This window comes from Numenius arquata, chromosome 7, assembly GCF_964106895.1.
Source record: "Numenius arquata chromosome 7, bNumArq3.hap1.1, whole genome shotgun sequence".
NCBI lineage: Eukaryota > Metazoa > Chordata > Aves > Charadriiformes > Scolopacidae > Numenius > Numenius arquata.
In genome coordinates, this window is record NC_133582.1 from 14,582,246 (window position 1) to 14,603,163 (window position 20,918).

At 41.5% G+C, this 20,918-nt stretch overlaps 1 protein-coding gene across 1 annotated transcript in view; it reads left to right on the forward strand.

Moving 5' to 3' along the window:
- Positions 1-20,918, forward strand: part of SOBP (sine oculis binding protein homolog) — a 117,651-nt gene that overhangs the window by 11,681 nt on the left and 85,052 nt on the right. Inside the window, exon 4 of the mRNA XM_074150715.1 lies at positions 12,145-12,296. Within this exon, the coding sequence (XP_074006816.1) occupies positions 12,145-12,296 (152 nt within the window). The remainder of the gene's footprint in view (positions 1-12,144; positions 12,297-20,918) is intronic.

Genomic DNA, 20,918 nt, shown 5'->3' on the forward strand with positions numbered 1-20,918 from the left:
ATGGTAACTGTCATTGACACGTGTCCTGAGATTGCTAGATTATGATGTCATTTTAAGAGAGCTGATTACAAAGTCTTTAAAAACCAGTCACAGGGAACTTTAAGACCATGGGAGAGTGACTTTTTTGTTACTATTCTTGAAAAACTTCTGAAAACGCAATGACAACAGACCTGTGCTGCTTGTGACACTTTGTGTGCTGAATTATATTCTCAGCATTTCAACAACCTCTGCTTTTAGGAAAAAAAAAAGAAAAAGATTTTGTTTTGATGAATAAAGCCTTTAAATAAATTAATGGAAGATGATTAGATTAAAAATAGGCTACATGAAGGAAATGGCAAAAGAGACAAAGCTATCAAATCAATATCATGTCTTTATATCAGGTTAACAAGCTCATCCTGGGAAAACTGTCTCTTGATTCTCATTGAAATCCCTGACCGTTGTCTCTTGAGGGTTTAATATGATCTTGACTCTACCCAGGAGACTGTACTGAGATGTTTTACATTTTCATTAGATTTTTATCAGGAGTGATTTTATAACATGCCATTCCTCAGAGTTTGCGTGAAAAATGATTTATTCCACACTGTGTGCTGCTTACCATAATCTGTGAAAGTAACTCTTATGGCTACACCAGGGTGATTAATTGCTGTGTTATTGTTTACTGCTGTACACAGTGCAATAATTGGTGAATGTAGGTAGCAGCAGGCTCAGTCCTGCTTCTGTGGATGTCTCTGGGTGTTGTTCTGGGTGCTCTTGGGTGACCGAGGCGCTGAGGAGTTCAGGGTGACCTGCAATACCTTCCCGAGAACAGGAGCTCGCCGCACACAGGGAGGCAGCTTGGCTGAAGAGTCCCCATGGGCTGTGAGGACGCTTCTGCAGAGGCAGAGCAGCTTGTAGCATCGGGTCCCAGGTGTTAGATGGTCACCTCTGCCCTTCATTGCATTGACTAAAGGTAACTGTAAAATACCGATTGGTCCAACAAATTGTTTGCCTCTTGACAGTCACGTGAGAGAGTAGAGTTGCCCCTCTCAAATTATTTTTATGCCACTGAGTTTTATCTCTAAAGAAGTATACTAATATGCTTTGAATAATTTTCAAATGTTACTCAATATGCATTCCCTGCCAAAGACTTTTCATCTATTTTATACGATATTTGCTAATTACCAAAGCTATTTGGGCCCATTCCTGTAGCCTTTACACAGCTAAAGATCTCGGGCCATATGGGCTGGATCCTCAGCTGTTGTTGATTTGGCCCTAAAGCTTTAATCAAGGGCTTGTGCCATCCCAAGCTATTTTCTCCTCCAATCTGAATCATGAATGAATCCAGAATGCTGAATTTGTGGTACACGAACACAAGGCTATAACATGCATTGTGCAAACTGCCAGAGTTGCTGGATTTTTATGACATCAAACAAGCAGGAGGAGATGGAACTATGAAGTAGAAAAACAAATTACTGCAACAGTAGTTAAGTGGACGCAGGGGAACCTTGGCCAAGTCAACTGCCTTCTGTTCTTTGCCCATCCACCTACCACGTGTGATCCCGTGTTCAAATGTACTGCTAAGGGTAATGTGCAGAGAAGGCTTTTTGGAAGTATTTCCCCAGTTTAGATTTTTATTTCAATAATTCATAATCGTTGTTTTACTCATATAGGGGAAATGAACGCATAGTCTCTGCCTCCTTTGACTTTATCCCATCATCAGTAATGAACGTGAGATTACTATGACTTCTGAGCAAATGAGCATATTTTTCTCACCTTTATTTTAGAGAGCAAAGTTTGGGAGGACCGGAGGGGAAGGAGAATCTTTGTGGGATTTGCAATAAGCATCGGTAGAAATTGTTTTGTTTTATCTTAGGGCGTAGGTGCCCTAGTCATGATCACCCCAAAGAGCCTGGCAAGAAGCAACTGGTGAATACAAGTAGAAAAGGGAGTACAAAGGAGCCAGGAGAACCAGCATGCGAGGCAGTGGTCTTGGCACTGCACTTTGACAGCGTTTTGTGGGCACTACATCAAAGTAGAAAACTTCAGAGTGATAGAAAGCCAGACAAGAGTAACTCTGGGGATGTTTTCTCGGAGCCCCTCACAAACACAGGGGGTGACTTTGGAAACAGCACAAAGGTACTTCTATGTAAGTACCTTCTATGTAAGGCAAATGAAAAAGATTCACATAATTAATTGCTGTAGCTGAAAATCAACATTTTCAGCATGGAAGAGAGACAGGCTATGACTGACCTGCCACAAGAACAGAAGCAGCTTACATTTGCTCGGGTTGATAAATGAAGAAATGGGACAGAAGGGAGAGGCAGAAAGAGTCCAAGAGAAAGCTTCAAGGTTAAAATGGTGGGCAGAGAAAGGGATCTTTGCAGCACAGTTTGAACAGATGTGCATGGAACAAGGTTACATTAGAGGCCAGAGAAAAAACTAGGTAGTGATGCACTGCAGTGATTGAGATGCTGAGAATCGGGATGAGTCCAGACTTGTACATGGATGGGGAAAGCTTTTAGATATTCTACAGGAGAAAAATCTACAAGATTTAAATATAGCTCAAAAGAGAGTGCCCACAGATGAAAATGATATCTAAATCATGAACCTGAAGGACAGGAAAGATGACGGTGTGGTCCACCGATATTGAGCAAATAGTATGGAGTGAGCTCTCAGGGAGAAATTATTAAGACTTTAATTCTTGCCATATTGATCTTGAACTGAAGGGTCAGCACCAGTAAAGAAGTGTCAGAGAGACAGGCTGAGGTATTCCTTTGGACAGGAGAGAAACGGTCTGGAGAGCGTAAGCAGATCCAAGAAACAGTCACAATGAGTTATTAGTTGAATAATTTTTTGCAGATAAGAGGGAGAAGAGAAAGAGCAGAGCATGGGGAATGCTCACAGAAGCCTGAAGGGAGAAGTAGGAAGGATACTCTGCAATGTGCACTGATGTAGCCGTTGCAGAGGCAGAAAAAACACCGGGGGAAGACAGAATCAGGAGGCCAAGGGAAACAGGATTTCCAGGGAGCCAGATATGATTCTTGGTATCAGAAACAGCTACCAGCTTGAGGAGGACGAGGAAGGAGTACTGGTCCTGAACTATGTCTAGAAAGCAGTCATTGAAGATTTCAGCAGATTAGGTCTACCTTGAGCATGCTGGAAAACTTTGAAGTGTCCTATCTGCACTCATATTTTGTATGAACAGGCTAACACCTTGAACAGTTAACAAAATTTCCTTTCCCCCTCCCCCCCCCGCTTATTTCACAGTAAAGTGTTTTTTTTTTTCTTTTGAAAACCAAAAAATTTTGAGCAGTCTGACTAAAATTTTATTTCCAATCTGTTCAGCTTTCTGTTTTAGTCAAGTGAAATATTAGGTAAAAATTTGCCTGTACTATCCTGGAATACATTAGACCACTACCTGGCCAAATATAAACAGCTCCAATAAAGGCACTCTCTCCTTGCCATATCTCAAAATTACACCTGAAAAAGGCTGACTTAAACACACGGGCCCTATGTGATGCACTGACCATCTACAGACTCAGGTTACGGCATGTCAGTGGAGGATACTAAGTCCAGTCATGGGAAGCCTCGACAAGAAGGATCCCAGTTTGGGATCCTGGAGACTGTTTGCCGGATCACTCCACTGACCTGCACTACCAGGCAGATAGACCATGCTCAGGTGGTGCCAAAATCAAAAGGGGCTTTGTCAGTAAACATCAGCCATCCAACCTGCACCTGGGAGCAAATGAAAAGTTAGTGCAGCCTCCAGAGAGTTGGTGTAATAGTCTCTTTGTGGCTGATAACCATACATGGCCACAGCAAGCTGGTAGCTACGTTTAGTGCCAGCAGCAGATTCTGAGTGATCTTCAGAGTTAGTCTAAAGTACAACCCGTTGTGACAACCTGGTACTAAGATTAGTTCTTCTTGGTGTTGGAACATTGTTATTTTTTACACAGCAATGTAAAGAAAGTTTTTGGTTGTTTTTTTCAGTTAAACAAATTACATAGAAATAGCAAGAAACAGAAAAGCAATAGCCGGGAATGATCTAGAAATAAAAGTCCCACCGCAGTTGTGCAGGGTGTACGGCCATAGTATGCAGCCATCCCAGCTGTTGTTCTGCAGCCCGTAGCGATAGAGTCAGTCTGAGAGGGCACTTAGGGTGACTCTGCCCCTTTGCTCAGACAAGTTTGGATGGCTGTTGTTACATGGGATGAAGGAGGGCTAAAATCAAGGCTAGTCAAAGAAGAATGCAAAAAATTCTTTCAATGCAGGTGAGAACATGCAGCCTCCTTCCCCTGGCACCTGCTGGAGGCTATGGTCTCTCAATTTCCCCGTTTTTTTAAGAGCGCTCTTTGGTTTACTTTCTCTTGTGATCCCCATGGCAGTGCCTCGGTAGGGGTGGTACAACTGCTGGTTGGTCTAGCCCTTGAGCAGGGGTGTCGGCAAAACCCTTCCCTTTCCTGCCTCCTTCTGTGTCCCAGTGATGCACAGAGTACATCGGCTGTTCTAAGCACCCCAAAAAAGAACCGTCTCCCTGCTGTGCTGTGCTGCGCTGCGCTGCGAGGGGAGCTCACTGTCAAGGAACGTGGTGGAAGGGGAGGCAGAGAGGGTGATACCGTGCTGTTGACTGAGCTTTCCACAGGGGAAAGAATTACAAGGGAAAAATAATGCTCCCTCCCAGGGTTTTCACAAGATAACGAGCACATTTGAGAAAGCAAAAGGGATTTAAATCCTCCAACACAGAGATCAGTGCCTCTACATAATGTTTGGTTCAGTGACTTCCAAATGGTAACAATTGGGGTGGTACCAAAAGTTATCAGAAACTGGTGAAAGTGAAGGAGGAATGTGCTGGAGGAACTGTATCTGGTGAGGAAAAATGTCTTAAAGGAGTAACAGAAGCATTTCTCGTTACTGAGTACCTTGTAAGGTAGGCCTGTGACCTAAGTTAGCAAGGAGATGTCATATTCAAATACTAAACCGAGTAATTAGGTATTTTATAGAAAGGAACGAGTGATTTTGTGTCTTATGGCTTAACATAACTTTAGAATTAAAGTTTACAGGATTTTTTTTTTGTAAATGTAAGTGCACAGGAGTAACTTGGTGCAACATGTGGGATTAAGCAGAGCCCCTGCCCTACGAACACTCTGGAACCTCTCTCAATATCTAAATTGTGTTGGAGGAATCTGGAAGCATAAAAGATGTTTTAACTGGTAGTTAGCAGGGCAGTAAAAAATTATTTCCAAGATCATCTGTCTGAATTCACAGAGGAATTGGTTCTATGACTGCATTACCAAGAAGTCTGATTCCAGGCAGGACCCAGTGGCAATTTTCCTTAAATAAAGACCATATTATCAGATCTAATTAAGCCTATATATTGAGGAGACTTTCATTTTACTACACTCTGTATCCCGCTTCAGCATTTCCCAAAGCTTACTCCAGTTGCTGAACAGCATTACAATTTCTCTAACTGCAGGTTTAGCTCTATAATAAAGACTGCTGCAACAAATCCTATAGTCACTACTCTTCAAATTCATTCTCTTGTTTTCAGTTTGAAATATCATCTCATTTACGCTGATCGTAGGGTTATTAGTGCCTGTGTTTTAAAATGTCAAGGGTTGCCAGGATGCCTGCCCCATCTAGCCCACTGTTGATGTCTTTTGCTCTCTGTGGAGGGCCAAGTGTTTCCTTTGTGCTAAAAGGAAAATCACAAAGTCCACGTATGCACTTTAATAGCATATATTCAAAATACACAGGGAGTTCCCCCCCTATTAGCTGAAATAGGTGTTTTTTTGTTTGCGTGTTTAAAACCTGCCTAAATGCCAGCTTTTATTTGTGTTGTGCATCCAGTCCTTACTGAACTATGCATGAGAATGTGCCTCAACTCATGCATAGAAAATGTAGGCAGGCCGTGGTTCCCCAAAATGATTTTTTTAAAAGGAGCTGGGACACTTTGCATTATTGGCAGAGTAGTGAACTTCAAGAGACTGGTCCTTAAAAGGAAGCACATTGTAGAGCCCCTGAGGTATTTTCATAGCAGTGGTTGCAGCAAGCTTTCTGTTATCATCCCTGTTTTTAAATTTTCCTCTTGTAATTACTTTTTCCAAGGTACTTTTTGTACCTTAGGTTTGTCACACACCCCATCTATTTATTTAGAGGATCGGCGCTTAAGTACTATCGCAAAGGGGGTCTGCAGCAATGTTCAGGAGTTTTGTTTGTTCATTTTTTAGTTTGAGGTTAATCAGATAAAGCTTCTTGGATGTAAGAAAAATGACTGTAATGGTGTTTCTACCTTGCTTTGGATCATCAGCCTCAGGAACTGCTTTGGGGTGAAAAGTCCAACCCAACAAAAGTCCAACATGCTACTGGTATTTCTTCAATGGCAAGCTGGGGTTTCAGGAGGGGCAGGCGAGTAACTTGGAATTAACCATTCTGAAATTCTGGTAGGTCCCAATGGAAACAGTGAGCCCTTATTGTTAATACTGCAGATTCTAGAGTCAAGTTGAGATCTAATGTCTTTAAAAAGGAAGCTTTGCAGCTTTTCATTAGAAAGTAGTAGTGAAAGCAACTAAAATATTTAAAGATGTATATCAGTGGGTTAAGCACAGTTCCCAGCGTTGGGTAAAAGGGTTATTCTAGCTCCCCTCAAAACCCCTGAGATCCAAATTGCCTGTGTGACGGGATGGGACTCAACAAAGAGAAAAGAAAGGAGAAAAGAAGAAAGCAGTAGTGTGGCGACGGGGCTGCTGATAGCTGTGGTGGAAGGAAACTCACATGCCAGGAAGAGATGGGCAGTGGGGAGACATCGAGGAGGGATGGGGTGCCAAAATATTTTCTGTATCAGATCACAGGTACAACCACAGCCAAGGCAGAGGTATCACACAGGCTCACTCAGTCCAGCGGACGTACCCTTTAAGATCTCAGTCCCAAACCCTGGGCCCATGTGGTATTCTTTCTGCACAACAGGACTTCTTCAGTACTGCAGTTGGGCACCTTCAGGAGTGGTATTTTCTTCTTGCTAGAAGAGCTGAGTATCTTGTGCTGAATTTCTTGCAAGGAAATGTGGAAAGTAAGGTTTTGGAGTACTTGTCCAGGGATCATCATCATCTGCAGGATTAGAGTTGTAGCTGCATTTAGTTTCACCCAAATTCTTGAAACTGGAGTTAAAGTTGAAAATGCGTATTAGTTAGTTCAAAACAGTATTAGTAGAATATTGGAACCTAAAAGTTAGTAAACTGCTCAGGATTTAACTCCAGAATTGTAGGGATTTTAGGATCATCCAGCTAAACACTGTAGGCCATGCTGGTTTTCTTAGTTAAAGGGACAGAGCTGTACATGATGGATTGACTCTGTTGTAGCTGTTGCCTTCCTTCTCTCCCCCCTACCTCTCCAAATTATTGTTCCATATAAGATCGATTAGTCTAAACTGCTGCTCATTGGGCTTAAGAGGAACAATTTTCTGCAGCTCCTTCACACTGGTTTGAAAGGAAAAAAACAACCAAGCATTCTGCTTAATTAAGACCTAAAGAGGCGGTGCAAACTTTTGATGATTAATTGAAGCATGCTTTAGACTGATGCATATTTAGTTATTATAATGTGATAATTTTATCTTGTTATACAAACTGCTCCCTTTGGGAACATGATTTAACACTGCAAACATTCTGTGTTTATTGCATTGTTCATTATGAAAAATACACAGGCTAAAAACCACAAGGAGATGTATCTGAGCACTATCTGTGCGGTGGGTGCAGGGAGTACTTCTTCAACCTGTAATGACATGACCCAGGGGCAGAAAAACATGGTATTGGAACTCCCACAATAGCTCTCCCTATGAAGAGTTGAGTACTCAGAAAAGCAGAGGCTGGAAATTCAGATCTTGTACTGTATGTGTAAGGAATATGTCTTTCTATTACCTGGTGTAATTATGGAAGACAGCGGTATGGATGTTCTGCTGAAAACTCTTCTGTGACTATTCAGTTGTCTCTCTGCCAGCTCCTCTTTGTCTCACCTGTGTGAGTACCCACGCTCCCTGTTGTAAGTGTGACGGATCCGAGAGCATGCTAAGCACATTGCAAGAGCAGGTCATAAAGTCGCAAGCCCAGATGGGAAAAAAAAATGCAGTTATTAAAAAATGTTTTCTTTCACTTCAAAATTATCTGTACCAGGACTTGCAAACGTTATTTTCGTGCTTTACAAACATGTGTCAGCCTAGCTATGTGAGTCCTGAAAGTGATGGTCAGGGGTCGTCATCAGAAGAGCTGCTCCAGCGAACGCTCACATGATGGACACCAACCTGCTGCCAGGGTGAGCTCACGTTGCTCCAGCAGATACGCTCAGCTAGGCTGCCAGCAAAAGTTTGTCTGTGAGCAAAGGAGGGCATTGCCGATGTAGTATACTGATGTCATTACTTAGTGCAGACCCAATCAGAAAAAGATTAGAATAAAGATTCAGGACAGATAAGTGGTCTCAAACTACTGGATTTGAAATTCCCCGCTTCCTTGCTTTCTTGTTGCAATAGGTTCTTCTTGCTGAGTGCTCTAGGGATGGGGATTTGATACATTTTCCTGAAAGGAGGACAAGAGTCTGGTAAAGTGATTTTTAAAGAATTTGGCCTTACGAAACAAAGGTCTGTGAAAAAGTGAGAGGAATCTCATCTTGAATGGAAGATTTGAATTGCTGGTTTTGGATTATTCCAGTTTGTGTTTAGCAGAAGACAGTAATTAAATCACCAGCCTTTGGCTTTCCTTATTTCACAGAATCTTAATTTTTCTTTTTTTTTTTATACGTTATCACTTCCCACTGCTGTGGATTGTGACGGTAGAAATACATGGACTATTACTTCTCTGTTAATGTTGCAGTCCTCTTGTTCAGTCACTAAACTTAAAACACTGTAATAAAACAATGCTGTTAGTTATTTTTACAACTTCTTTTCGGATCTCTACTGCAACCAATGTGAAGAAGGAAAGCACCTGATCAGGTTTGGAGCTTCATCATTGTCCCCAGCTGTCATCCATACCCATAAGGCATGGCTTTGGTCCTTCTCTCTGCTATTCGTAGCTCCACTTGAAGCTAAAAGAAAGGGATTCATTTTAGAGCAAATCTTCCTCGTGCTAGGCTCCACAGGGCTCTTGTTGGTGGTCCACAGGGAATTAGTTGCATGATATCGGATGTTTTCCTTTTTTCACCTGATGAATCGCATTACAAGCAGAGTTGCATCAAAAGTGTACTTGCGCAAACCTACACCTGATGGAGCAACGGTGACTTAAAAGAGACGTATTAGTGTACTGTTCCAGGAAGCGCATGCTCTGAAGTACTGTTGTTTCCTGGCTGCTTTACGTGGCTATACTCAGCTAATCCCTTTGTAGCCATGTTCCCGAGTCTTTTAAATGGAAAGGCATCTAGTTTTATTGCTGCTGTTACTATTAAAAGGACTATATTGCATATGACCATTCTTTGATGACTGAGGGAGAAGGGAGTTGAAGAGAGAAATAATTCAAGTTCTTTTTATTTAGGCAGACTCTTTCTCTCCCTTTCTCCCTTCTTTCTTTCAAAATGATGAACATTTTGATTAATATTGATGATGCCTTCTGGATATCAGCTGTCTCTTCCTGGACGTGCAGACAGCAGCTGGAAGTAGTTTGTGGACCATTCTCTGCTGTTTTATTGACTATCAGATCCACGGACCACAAGTGAAGCAATGCTACTTCAAAGGATTCCGCATGAAGTGGTGGTGGAGTTCTGCTGGTCAGGGCATGGACAGACAACAACTTGACAGAGTAGGTGCCTCTCCTTCTCCTCTCCTCTTCTTGCCAGGGACTTAGAGAAGTCTTTAGCAGAAGGAGGTGGATTGAGCCTTTCTGTCTTGCATAACCTCCTACAGAGATGTGTAATGCACCTTTTCCACGTAGATAGTTGTTGCTGCTGCTGGGATGCTGTGTAACTGAAAAGGGATGATTTTGTGGTCTTTCTCATCACCCATGGGAGACAGTTCATGGGTGTCAGTGAGCAGGGAGTTGAATGGTAGCTGTGGTGCTTCCCCTGTGAAGACAGGCATGAAAGCCCCTGAAAATCCCAGTGGTGGAGCTCTGTGCTTCTCCTTAAAAACTGTGCCCCAGAAGCCAATCTGCTTCAAAAAGAAGTACTCTAGCACCTACGTTGCCAGTGAACTCTCTTTCAGCTCTGTAATTTTTTTTTGCCATTTATGACAGTTACTCTTGCCAGAAATGAAGGCTATTATAAAGGTATCACTGGTAGATCTTCTATTTTCCAGAGAAAAAATACTTATCAGTAGGAGAGTGTATGTTGCTGTTATCTGAAACGAGGTTGCCGTCTGTTTCCTTTGGTTTGCAGGACTTTCTGTTGTCCTGAGACGTTCAAAGGGGTAAGTTCAGTCTGCAAGGAATCGGTTTGCTATGGTGCAAAAGGAGCGGACACCTTTGTCAAAGCTTAGCACTTCAGATGGCTCAGGATAAAAATGGTGGGAAGAGCTCTTGGGCTGTGCTGTAGTAGTCAGCACCCTGGGCAAGACTGGTCCGGAGGGAAGGCTGTGACAGCACCACGCAACACCACCGTAACAGCCCTGTGGTCCCATGCGCCTGGCTCAAGGACAGGCTTCTTCACCCTATAGGTGGCTAGTGATAATTTTGGCCAAAATGTTTTGATTTCCCTTCATGTTCAGTATGTGAAAGCATTTATAATATTGGCAAATCCCACTCTAAAGGGTAAGTGATAAAATATATTAAACGCAAATCTGTGTTGTAACTTAGCCTTAAATATAGGTTTCAAGGTAGACAGTCTGATTAAAACTAAAAGGTCATTATTTTACATTGTACAATTTTATTTGTAGCTATAAATCATAACACAATTTGTGGAAGGAAAAAAGTTATTAAACTGGCAGTATTTATTCCGTTAAGGTGAATAAAATGCAGCACGTAGTTCTGAGTTATGATAGCCGGGGAAAGGAGCCAAATCACTCTGCTAAAAATTAGTTTGCCAATAATTTTACAGAACGATGACAGCGTAGCTTCAAAAACAAATCCTTTATAGGGAAATGGGATGGCTGCATGACAGACTCTCTGAGCTATGAATTCTCCACAGCTCGTGGACCAGGAACTGCTTTAACAATTAGTCTTCAGGGATTATTTTTTTTTTTCCAGAAGTTAGACAATGGCTGCTGTCTGTAACTGAAAGGTCACGCTGTGTTATAGACTGGACATAAGAACTGAAGAATTCTGAGTTTTAAGTCAGAAAGATTCCTGCTAACTTACTGTCTTGATCTGTTTAGGAGGCTTAACTATTCACTGCCCTCGTCTGTGAAGCTGGGGTGGGAGTGATGAGCACACAAGGATATTGCTAGCACTTTAGCAATAAGACCTGTTTGGTTTTTTTGTTTGTTTGGGTGTTTTTTTTAAATTACATGGCAGAAGGCATACATGCCACATTCGTAACACATGTTAGAGAAGAGCTCGAAAGAGACTCGGGAACTCTGTCTGAATTGAAATTTGACTGATGAGCATAAAGACCGGAAAATAACCCGGCAGACTTTACCACAGTGCTGCATCTTCCTTCCTGGTCGGGTTTGTGTTTCTGTGACTGCTGTATTCACAAAAAAGCTCCCTGTTTTGTACGCTAGTCATTATTGTGAAACAACACTGAGAAGGGGTATTTCATGGTTCTTCTTATTTGGAAGAGGGTTCTTGTTAGAGGCCCGCCTTGGTGCAGTACCTTCTGGGGGTGTTTTATCACCAGCTTGCTGAGCAGAACATCTCAGGGGCTCACTACAACAGACTGTAAGTAACAAGAACAAAGCAGCAATACTCATTAAGCCTCTAGTCTTGGTTACTCGTTTAATAAAGAGTTGTGCGCTCTTAAACATGCTAAAGAGCTCTCGAGATTTCCAGTGCTTTTCAGCAATGCACCATTTTTTAAGCTAATAATCTTTTCCAGCCATCTTAGAAGCTTTGCCAATCTGCTGAGCCTGGCTGGCACAGGTCACTGGCTGCCTGAGGACAAAGCTGGTGGTCGCAGGCATGCACAGTTCTGCTCTCAGACAGTGAGGATTTAGAAATAAGATGAGCCGGTGCTGGTAGTATCTAAAAGTAAGCGTGCAGATGTCTGAGGAAGGTGTTTTCATCTCGTGTAAACATTGTTCTTATATTTTTATTGTAGAAGATGATGTGTCAAATGTACAAATAATGTGTGCCTGGTGCCAGAAAGTTGGAATCAAGCGCTATTCCCTGAGTATGGGAAGTGAAGTGAAATGCTTCTGCAGCGAGAAGTGCTTTGCAGCTTGCCGAAGAGCATATTTCAAGAGAAACAAGGTAAGAGAAATAAGGAAAGATGTAACCTACATAGACATAGTTTTAATCAGGCCCAACCTGGGTCTCATTTAGCATCTAATAGAAGCTCTTTTCTTTTGTTTTCTCTGTCTCACCTAGACCCTCCACTTTCCATCTGTATTGTCTGTTGGACTGTCAGCCCTTTACTAACCCTGTTTCTTTCAGTTTCCTTCAGCTCAATGCTTGGGTTTTGTGAGAGTCAGGGAATTTAAACACTAATAAGCAGTAAAGTAAGAGTCCCAATTTGGCCCTAGAGTCCCAGGATACTTGCTGCATATACACAACCAAGAGGGGGAATCATGAAAATAGAGTAGAGGAGGGTTGCATGTGGCAGTGTCACTAAGTCCCATGACGTTGGGATCATGGCTAGCGAGTAAACACTTTTAGGGCCTAAGTCTAGGTCCTGTCACAATAGCGGATATCTTCCCGCTGCTGCTAGTGAGCTCTAGTTTCATCCTTTTAAAGTGTATGATTACTAATAAATTATCATTGCTGCAAAATTCAGAGACTATACAAGTTTTGGGTTGGGGTAAGCAGTGTTAGAACATCTAGAGTCACATGAAAACCCCTCCTACTCAATTTAATTTTAACTCTGTCTAAAATTAGAATGCAATCCTAATATTGAATGTCTACAAAAATTGCTGTAATCACTGAAGTACAGTGCCTGAAAATGTCCCCTAGGTTACTTCAGCAGCTGTTTCTGCAGCAGAATGTGTGCTATGTCATTTAAAGGAAAATAACGAAGGAATGCTCCAGCATTTTTAGTTGTTGAAAAAGTAACTGTGTCCTTTCAGTTCTTAATAGTGTGAGTCTTTGGGTAGCCTTTATTGTCTTAGAAATATCTATTATTCATAGAACCCTTTGCATTTTGTTTTTATAAATGGTACCATTTTCCCTCATGCTACAGAACATACAAAGCCTGTCAAGTTCAAACTGAATTCAGGTCTCTAAATCTGGTCTTTTACATCTGTGGTAATAACAAATAAGTACATATGGATCCTAGATTCAGGACATAATGTTATAGCAAATCACCCTCCTTTATGAATTTGGGTCACATCATCCTGCCAAAAAAAAAAAAAAAGGAAAAAAATGCCTGAAGAATTAGGTTGCAAAAATCAGTAGAGTGGAATTTTAGTGGCAGTCTTGGAGAATCAAGCTCATAATATCTGCTGAAGCAGACAGGCAAGTTAAAGTCACATGAGTCTTCTGCGAGGAGTGGTGTTTACATCATCTAGAAAAAGTGTAGAGGATGGAAATACACGCTCCTCAGATGCTCCTCATTTGAAAACAAGTTCTCATGGATGTATGTGTATGTGCACACATGCGTGTTTATGCACATGTAGTTCCCTGTGCCTTACAATGTGTAAGACTTTCTGGGGTGACAGGATCCAGATCACTGTCAGCTGATGCTCCTGTGACTTTCAGTCACAAATGTACATGGGTGAGATAGTTCATAGCAATGGAGGCATTGTCAGTGGTCCTAGTTAGGTAGTTCTGTATGTCCAGCAGTGATGAGTACCAGATAATTTGGGAAACCTTGGGGAGGCAGATGAACAACAACCAGTGCGTGGTGGATTCTCCTTCATCTACAGCTTAGATGCTGAAATAGGAGGTTTAGATCCCTTTCTAAATCAAAATAAATACATGTTAATATAATGCATAGGTGTACTTCAACCTTCTGCTAACCCACGAGTAGTAGACTCAGTAATAGTTTATGGCCATGAATTCAATCAGTTGGGCAATATATGAAAAAGTTCCCTTTTACCTGACTTACAATTTATCACCCATGTGCTTTGTTGGAGGCCTTCTTGTCCTTGTATTATGAAAAAGGATGAATTAGAGCATCTCATTCCCTCTGGTTCCCTTTCCTACACCTCTGTTAACTCCTTCTGGAAGCTAAAAGGTGCTGAATATTTCCATCCAGAAGGCTCTCTGTATTCTTTATACTGTATATATCTAAATAACAATAGGTGTTCCTAATATTTTCATATACCATCATGTCTCAGTGAAGTGTCCTATTCTTCACTAAAGAAGTTGCAAATTAACAAAATGTCATATGGGAGGACTTGGCAAAACGTGGCAAGATAACGTATAATTGATAATATGTTGGTTGCTACATTGGCTCCGCTTCAAAGCTAAGCAAGTGAGTCAGATTTTCTTCCTCTTTGCACCTATGGAATCTGGAATTGCACAGGATCTGACCCAGCAGGGGAAATCTGGAGCTGCTCCTTGCATGTGCATTTATGGCATTAGGTGATCTGAGGACAGAATATTTAGGAAATTCTGCTGTTAAATTAAGACAGGTACAGTAGAAATCATCAGACCCTCATGCTTCTTAAGTTGCACTCCACCTGTTGGTAACAGAGTGGAGTCTTGAGGAACAGGATCAAAGGAAAAGGCTGCAATAGTTTCAGATTTAACCACTGACCTCTAATCTGTTGTTACTAGTCCGACAGCATACCTGTCTTCTCCATGAGTCTAATGCTTATTTATGTATTTGAGAAATTATGCCACTCTACACTTTCTCATTTTTCAAACAGAGAAGTAAAATAGTCACGTTTCACCTGCCTTATGTATGTTTTAAACAGCGGATCTCCGCAACAATATAGTGTTGTATTACATTAAATATGTACAGCTGCTGCATTTCTGGGAGCTGATAGGACTTTGTGGTCACTTCATTTCAGGCTTGAATTTCCTAATGGATTGTGTTAAGCAGTCTTCCCTCCCTCCCCTAGATAAGAAATGCTGTAATAAGCACTTGCTTAAAATGATAGGACTGTTTAAACAGTAAAGAATAAGTCATTGCTAATGTCTCAAAACGGCACTAGGTAATGCTGCAAATTATCCATCCCTGAATGCCAATTGCTGTGTTCAGAATTAGGATTTTTGTCGTCATCTGATAACCAAATGCTCTCCCATACACAGGGCAGATGTGGGCTGAAGCGACACATGCCTGTGAATTCCCAGCTGGGAGAAGGCTAGGCATGAGGCTAATGGAGAGCAAAGAAAGTGCTCAAAAAAAGCCCCAGCTTAGGTGGGCACTGAATGCTCCCAGCCTCTAACTCTTTCCCAGCCCTCTCCCACAGTCAGTTTAGCAAGATCTTGCCGGCCTCAGGAGTGTTTCAACCCAAGCAGTTTATTTGGAGGTGTACATCAGTCCTTCCTGCCTTTTATCCCAGGGTAGTTGAGTCTGTCTGTGGTCCAGAATCTGTGTCCCTGCACCCTCTGCATCCATACGTAGCCAGGGTTGTCAGGGACCTTCACGGATGGGACAGGGAAGTTTTAAAGAAAACGACTTGCACGATTGTAGGTTGCTTTTCTCATAAGGAATGCAAATTTTGCCCCAGGTATCCTGCAGTCATGACCATTTAAAATCATCTAATTAGCAACTATGCCTTGCAAGAATAGAAATATATATATATTGAAATTACAATGGGTCTCCCCAAAGAGTGTAATTTAATCTAAATTACTAGAAATAAATGAAGGAAAAATTGGGGGTTTTACCCCTATAGGCAAAGAGTGAAGTGTTTAGACTATATCCGATTTAGAAAAAAACCTAAAAATATACCACTCCACCACCCCCACCCTGAACAAAAATAACCCAAATCTGTATTCCTGATCCTGTTTGGTCTAGTATGCATAGTCAAATACACATAATGAACTAGTGTATAATGATAACCTGTTGTGCATAATAATACCAATTAAAAGGAAGTGTAGCAGGAAAAGGGAGCATTTCATACTAATGCTTGCAACTGAAGATTTAAGGTTTGGAGCTGTTCTGATGCTCCCATCCTTAGAGATGTAATTTTACAAGCCAACTAGTATAAAGTTAAGTACCAAAGAGGCACATAAGGGCAAAAAGCACTAGACCACCAAGTTTCAGAATATTAAACTTAAAGGAAACAATTGGATTCATAATTGGATCCAGTGAGTTTGAAGCCTGAAAAGATTAATTTTGAAATTAAGTTTATTGACTCAATGGGTCAGAAAACAAACTTATTATGACCAAATAGCCAAACCTAGAATGAGGACTGAATTCATAGAGGTTATAGGCTCTATTCACATATATATTAAAGGATAATCTACTCGATTTGACTAAGACATGGGAGACAAAGTGACTGCAAGGTTGTCAGATGGCGTTTTATACTTGACCTTGTTCCTGTTTCATGCTGCCTCCCAATCAGGAAAAAAAGATGATAGATGTTTTTGTTTACAGTGCAGTCAAATTTCATTTATACTAATAAACAAAAAGGCATCAATCAAAAAGTAAAAGTAAACTGCTGTTTAGCAACAAGAAGAAGTAAACGATGATGGCTCTTCTCCCTGTCCGGGACAGTGATGGGCAGCACCGTGTGAGTTGGTAGCACAGACGGGCGGTGTGATTTATGCCCTTTTATCGCATCTGTGTAGCAAGAATGAAAGTGGACAATCAAATTGGGCTGTAAAAGGTAATCTGCATTTATTTAGTTCTGAGTTCTGTTGCATTAAGAGAATTCCTTACGTTTCCAAATTATATTTAAAGACAATAAAGTGCACACAACATCAATACGCCTTGGTACTCCTGCATGAATTGTTTTTTGGTTGATTAATGTGTATCACTATGTGATTAATGTGGACATGTATATACAAACACTTACTAAAAACTGGGAGTAAACAGAAGCTATCATTCCCCCAAATTATTACCAAGGGTTGTCAGAGAAAGTTCTCTTGATTTCAAGCTTAATTGTGCAGCCTAACAGTGCATAAGAAACATTTAACAATCTCCCTGTTAAGTCAATGTGTAACGGCAAAAAAAAATGTTACTTTCTTCTCTTACGCACCTGCAAAATTTAATTTGTAAAATGATCATCATTCATGGAAATTTGGAAAATTGCTCAAAGCAACCTGATACAAATAATGCCCCAGAGGAGAAAAAGAGAAAAAAAAAAAAAAAGCTTAGCTGTTACATTTTCCTTTAGAGTCCCTTTCCACCCTTTCCATAAGAAGTTTTGAAACACAAGGGGGTCTGAATAGAAAACCTATTTCTCCTAGAGGTTTAACTTCCATTAATTAGGTGTTCAGAAAGGTAGAAAGGTCACTGTAGAGCAGGGATCCTACTTGGTTTGTGTGAAATCATCTCTACTTGGTTCTGCGGAGCTGTAGAGCAGTGGGATTTAGTAAATGGATCACAAAGTTTCTTCTTCTGCTGTGGGTTTGCGCAGAATATGCACAAGTGTATTTATGTGTGCTTGTGTGCAGTATGCGCTTGTGTGCACACCTGCATGTGTGCGTATGTGGATTTGCCACAGAAGCCATAAGCCAATTAATAAGGCCAATTAATAAGGTCTCTTGCCAATGCTTGAAGGTAGAAGGGGAAAAGGTGACAAACTTCTCCACAGCTATGATTGCTGTGTTGAGATATAAATGAGTGCTGATGAATGACTGCAGATGAGACGCTGAGTCTGCAGAGGAAATAGTTTGAGCGTGGGGCACGATTGGAAACTTCTTTGAGGAACTGTGTGGAGAAGGAGGGGGAAGGAAAATATCCTCCCTCAGAGGATGTTTTTAAAGGTTGTGGAGGGTAGAAGGCTGCAGACAGCGACCAAGAATCTGGAATAGATACTGAGATATGAGTTGTGAAAGAGATGGGTGGCATCAGTCGGAAAGGAGAAGAGTCGGCATCGTTGTCCAGCTGTCATCAGCTGGCCTCTTCACTTACTGGATACTAAACCCAGAAATCTCATAAAGCTCCTTCCCAAAACCAGCACTAGGATGTTTCATGATTAGAAGAGGCAAATGAAACTCCAAATTAACCTACTGAGACCATCAGTCAGAACATCTCATTGCTCACCCACACCAAAGCAAAATGTGTTATTGCGAACGATGAAATGCATCAGCACCTTACTGATGCCACCAATGACTTAATGAAGGGATCTGGCAAACCCAGTGTGCTTGTCAGTTTGCAAACTCAATGGACATTTTACTGTCCATCTGCTGCCATTTAATACTATAAATTTGAATCAAATTCCCATTGTCTGAATTACTAGCAGGTATCCAATCCAATTAAAAGGCGTGTTCACTTTTAATTTTAACCACCATGTCACATTACATCAGTCGTGTTGCATTCTGGCTACTTTGTTTATATCAAGATGAATATGCTAATTACAGCTTGAGAATCTGCTGCCTCTTGGACAGCAGTCATTTGATTCAAACGAAGCACCCAGTTTACATGAGCCATCAGTTCTGAACAGCCTCAGCGACTGCATCTCTCCTTCTTGCCAGAAGTAGGCTTTGTTTACATACAGATGTTACAACAAAGCACCACTAATTGCATTACAACTTGACTAGAAATGCTTTTAAGGTTTTCGTGCACTAGGTTGTACGCAGTTTAGACCAATGATTTGGATTTAAATAGATGTCATGACACCTCGATATTGGAGACGCGGAAGAAGTTGCTGCCTGCCAGAGTGACTGAGTGGCTGGTAGTCATTTTTGTGGAGGTTAGTAAGGTGCTTAGCTGGAGTCTTAAATCACTGAGGGCAAATTTTTGAAGGGGAGAGGCAGACACGAGGGGAAAAACAGACATTTTGCTCCATTAAAACGTTTGGCAAGATAGACTTCATGATCTGTATCCAGGACATTTTTACATCACCAAGGGATTTTTGATTAAAGAGTTTAGATGCATAACAGTGACGCATTCAGAAAATGAGCAGATATAATACACATGGGTGCTTACTTTACCTCTGAACCCTTTTGGCTCCAACCTACGTGAGCTAGGCAATCGCTCAAAAAAATACCGCTCTCCCTACGTTCCATGTCTGGGTTCACGTTACGTTAGATTAGCCCACATTGCCTTGGCCTCTCATGAAATTAGGCACCTTCCTGCTTTGTTTCCATGTGATCGACACAAAATGAGCATCAGTTCTTTATTCTGAGGAAAACTTAGGGTAGATCTCCAAAGTGAATCTAATTTGCACAGATTATATTTGGTGCCACTTTTCCCTTTCCTAATGAGCACATCAATCATTAATACTAATATGAGCTGGGCAAATAATGAAATGCATATTAAATAATATGTTTGTTCAAAAATATCATGACATTTGAATAAATTATTGCCTTAATGCATCTGTTCACTTATCAGTCAGCTCATTAACTTAGGGAAATATTGAAAAAGGAGCTTGAGTATTTTTTTCACTCTATATCTTTTTATGTAAAAATGAAAATTAAGCAAATATGTTTTCAAAAATATGTTTGGATTAGGAACAATGTTGTGAGTGCCACCCTTTGTACACGCTCCTTGAAAGGACGTATGGAATATTACAATTAACGGCATAGTTTAATGGGGTTAAACTCTGCGCAGGCAGGGGACCACAGTGGGCAGCAGTAGAAAGCCTGAGGGGCCCAGCTGAAGGTGGAAGGTCATTTCTAGTCCTGAATTTTCTTGGGAGCACAAGTTGCTGTCACACTTTGCTAGTGGCAAAAGCATTTGTGCAGGTGAGGCTGCAGTTCAGTGGAGTTGGGGCATTTCTTGTCAGCTGATGGTCTGTATTTAATTACTCTCTTACTCTTCCGAAGTGGTGACTTCCCTCTCCACCATGCATAGAGATCTTGGGACAAATTCAAGGATGCAACGGAGTCAGACTGAGGGAGTAAATCACATGGTATATCTTTTGCCCCCTCTAGGACAGAAAGTTTCATCCCTTTTAGGTTTGTTTGCAAACATGTGCTGGTTTATGGGAAGACTGAGGAAACCCTTACACACGTTAACCTTGAATCTGGCCTCGTGAGTCTAAATGAGGCTAGGAGAGGCCAAATGGATATAATTTATAAGCTGCCGGATGAACAGGAAAAATCTACTACCGGGAATTGTTAGTTAAAGTCAGCTTCTCGCTGTATATCAAGCCATGCTCAACGTGCAAGTGTTAAACTTGCTGGAACAACGAGGTGGGTTTTATGGGGCAAAAGTCTGAACATGTCAAGTATCTTTCCTGTAGAAAATTGTTTCTGCAATAATAAAAGAGAGTTTGCTGGCCAGCTAAGTTCAGTGATGGGCTGCTCTCCGTCAAAAACCCCAAGCATTTACAACTCTCCCATTTGAATTTAAATTGGGCTGGAAGTGAGCACATGTTGCAAGTTGTCAGCCTGGATGCAATTTTGTATCTAAAGTAAATGTACTCATCTGTTTAATAATTTTTAGAAACGGTCATAAAGTATCTCATGTTTTGGGGAGTGGGAGGGGTGTGTGTGTGTGCGTGTGGCTTCAGATGGTTTTGGTTAATTTAATCCCCTGCCTAGGAAGCAGGAGGCCTGACTCTGCCTCCGATGCACGGAGGGGCTGGTGGAGATGCTCAGGCAGGAGACGTGGCCCTGTGGTGGTCCATTTACTTTAAAAGCAAAGCAGAGCATCTCTCTGGCTCTTTTCTGAGCTTTGCGAGGGGAAGGATCTTCAGTGGGGTATGGTAGCCCAGCACAGCTTTACCGAGGAACGTGTGAGACCATCAAGGACTCAGCTTCCCCATTAGCGCTGGTCAAACACAGCAATTTTCCCCGTATTGCATAGATGGATACGGTGGTGCCGTGTCCCCTACATCTGTGGCCCCTCCCTCCCCTGAAATTTGCCCTGTC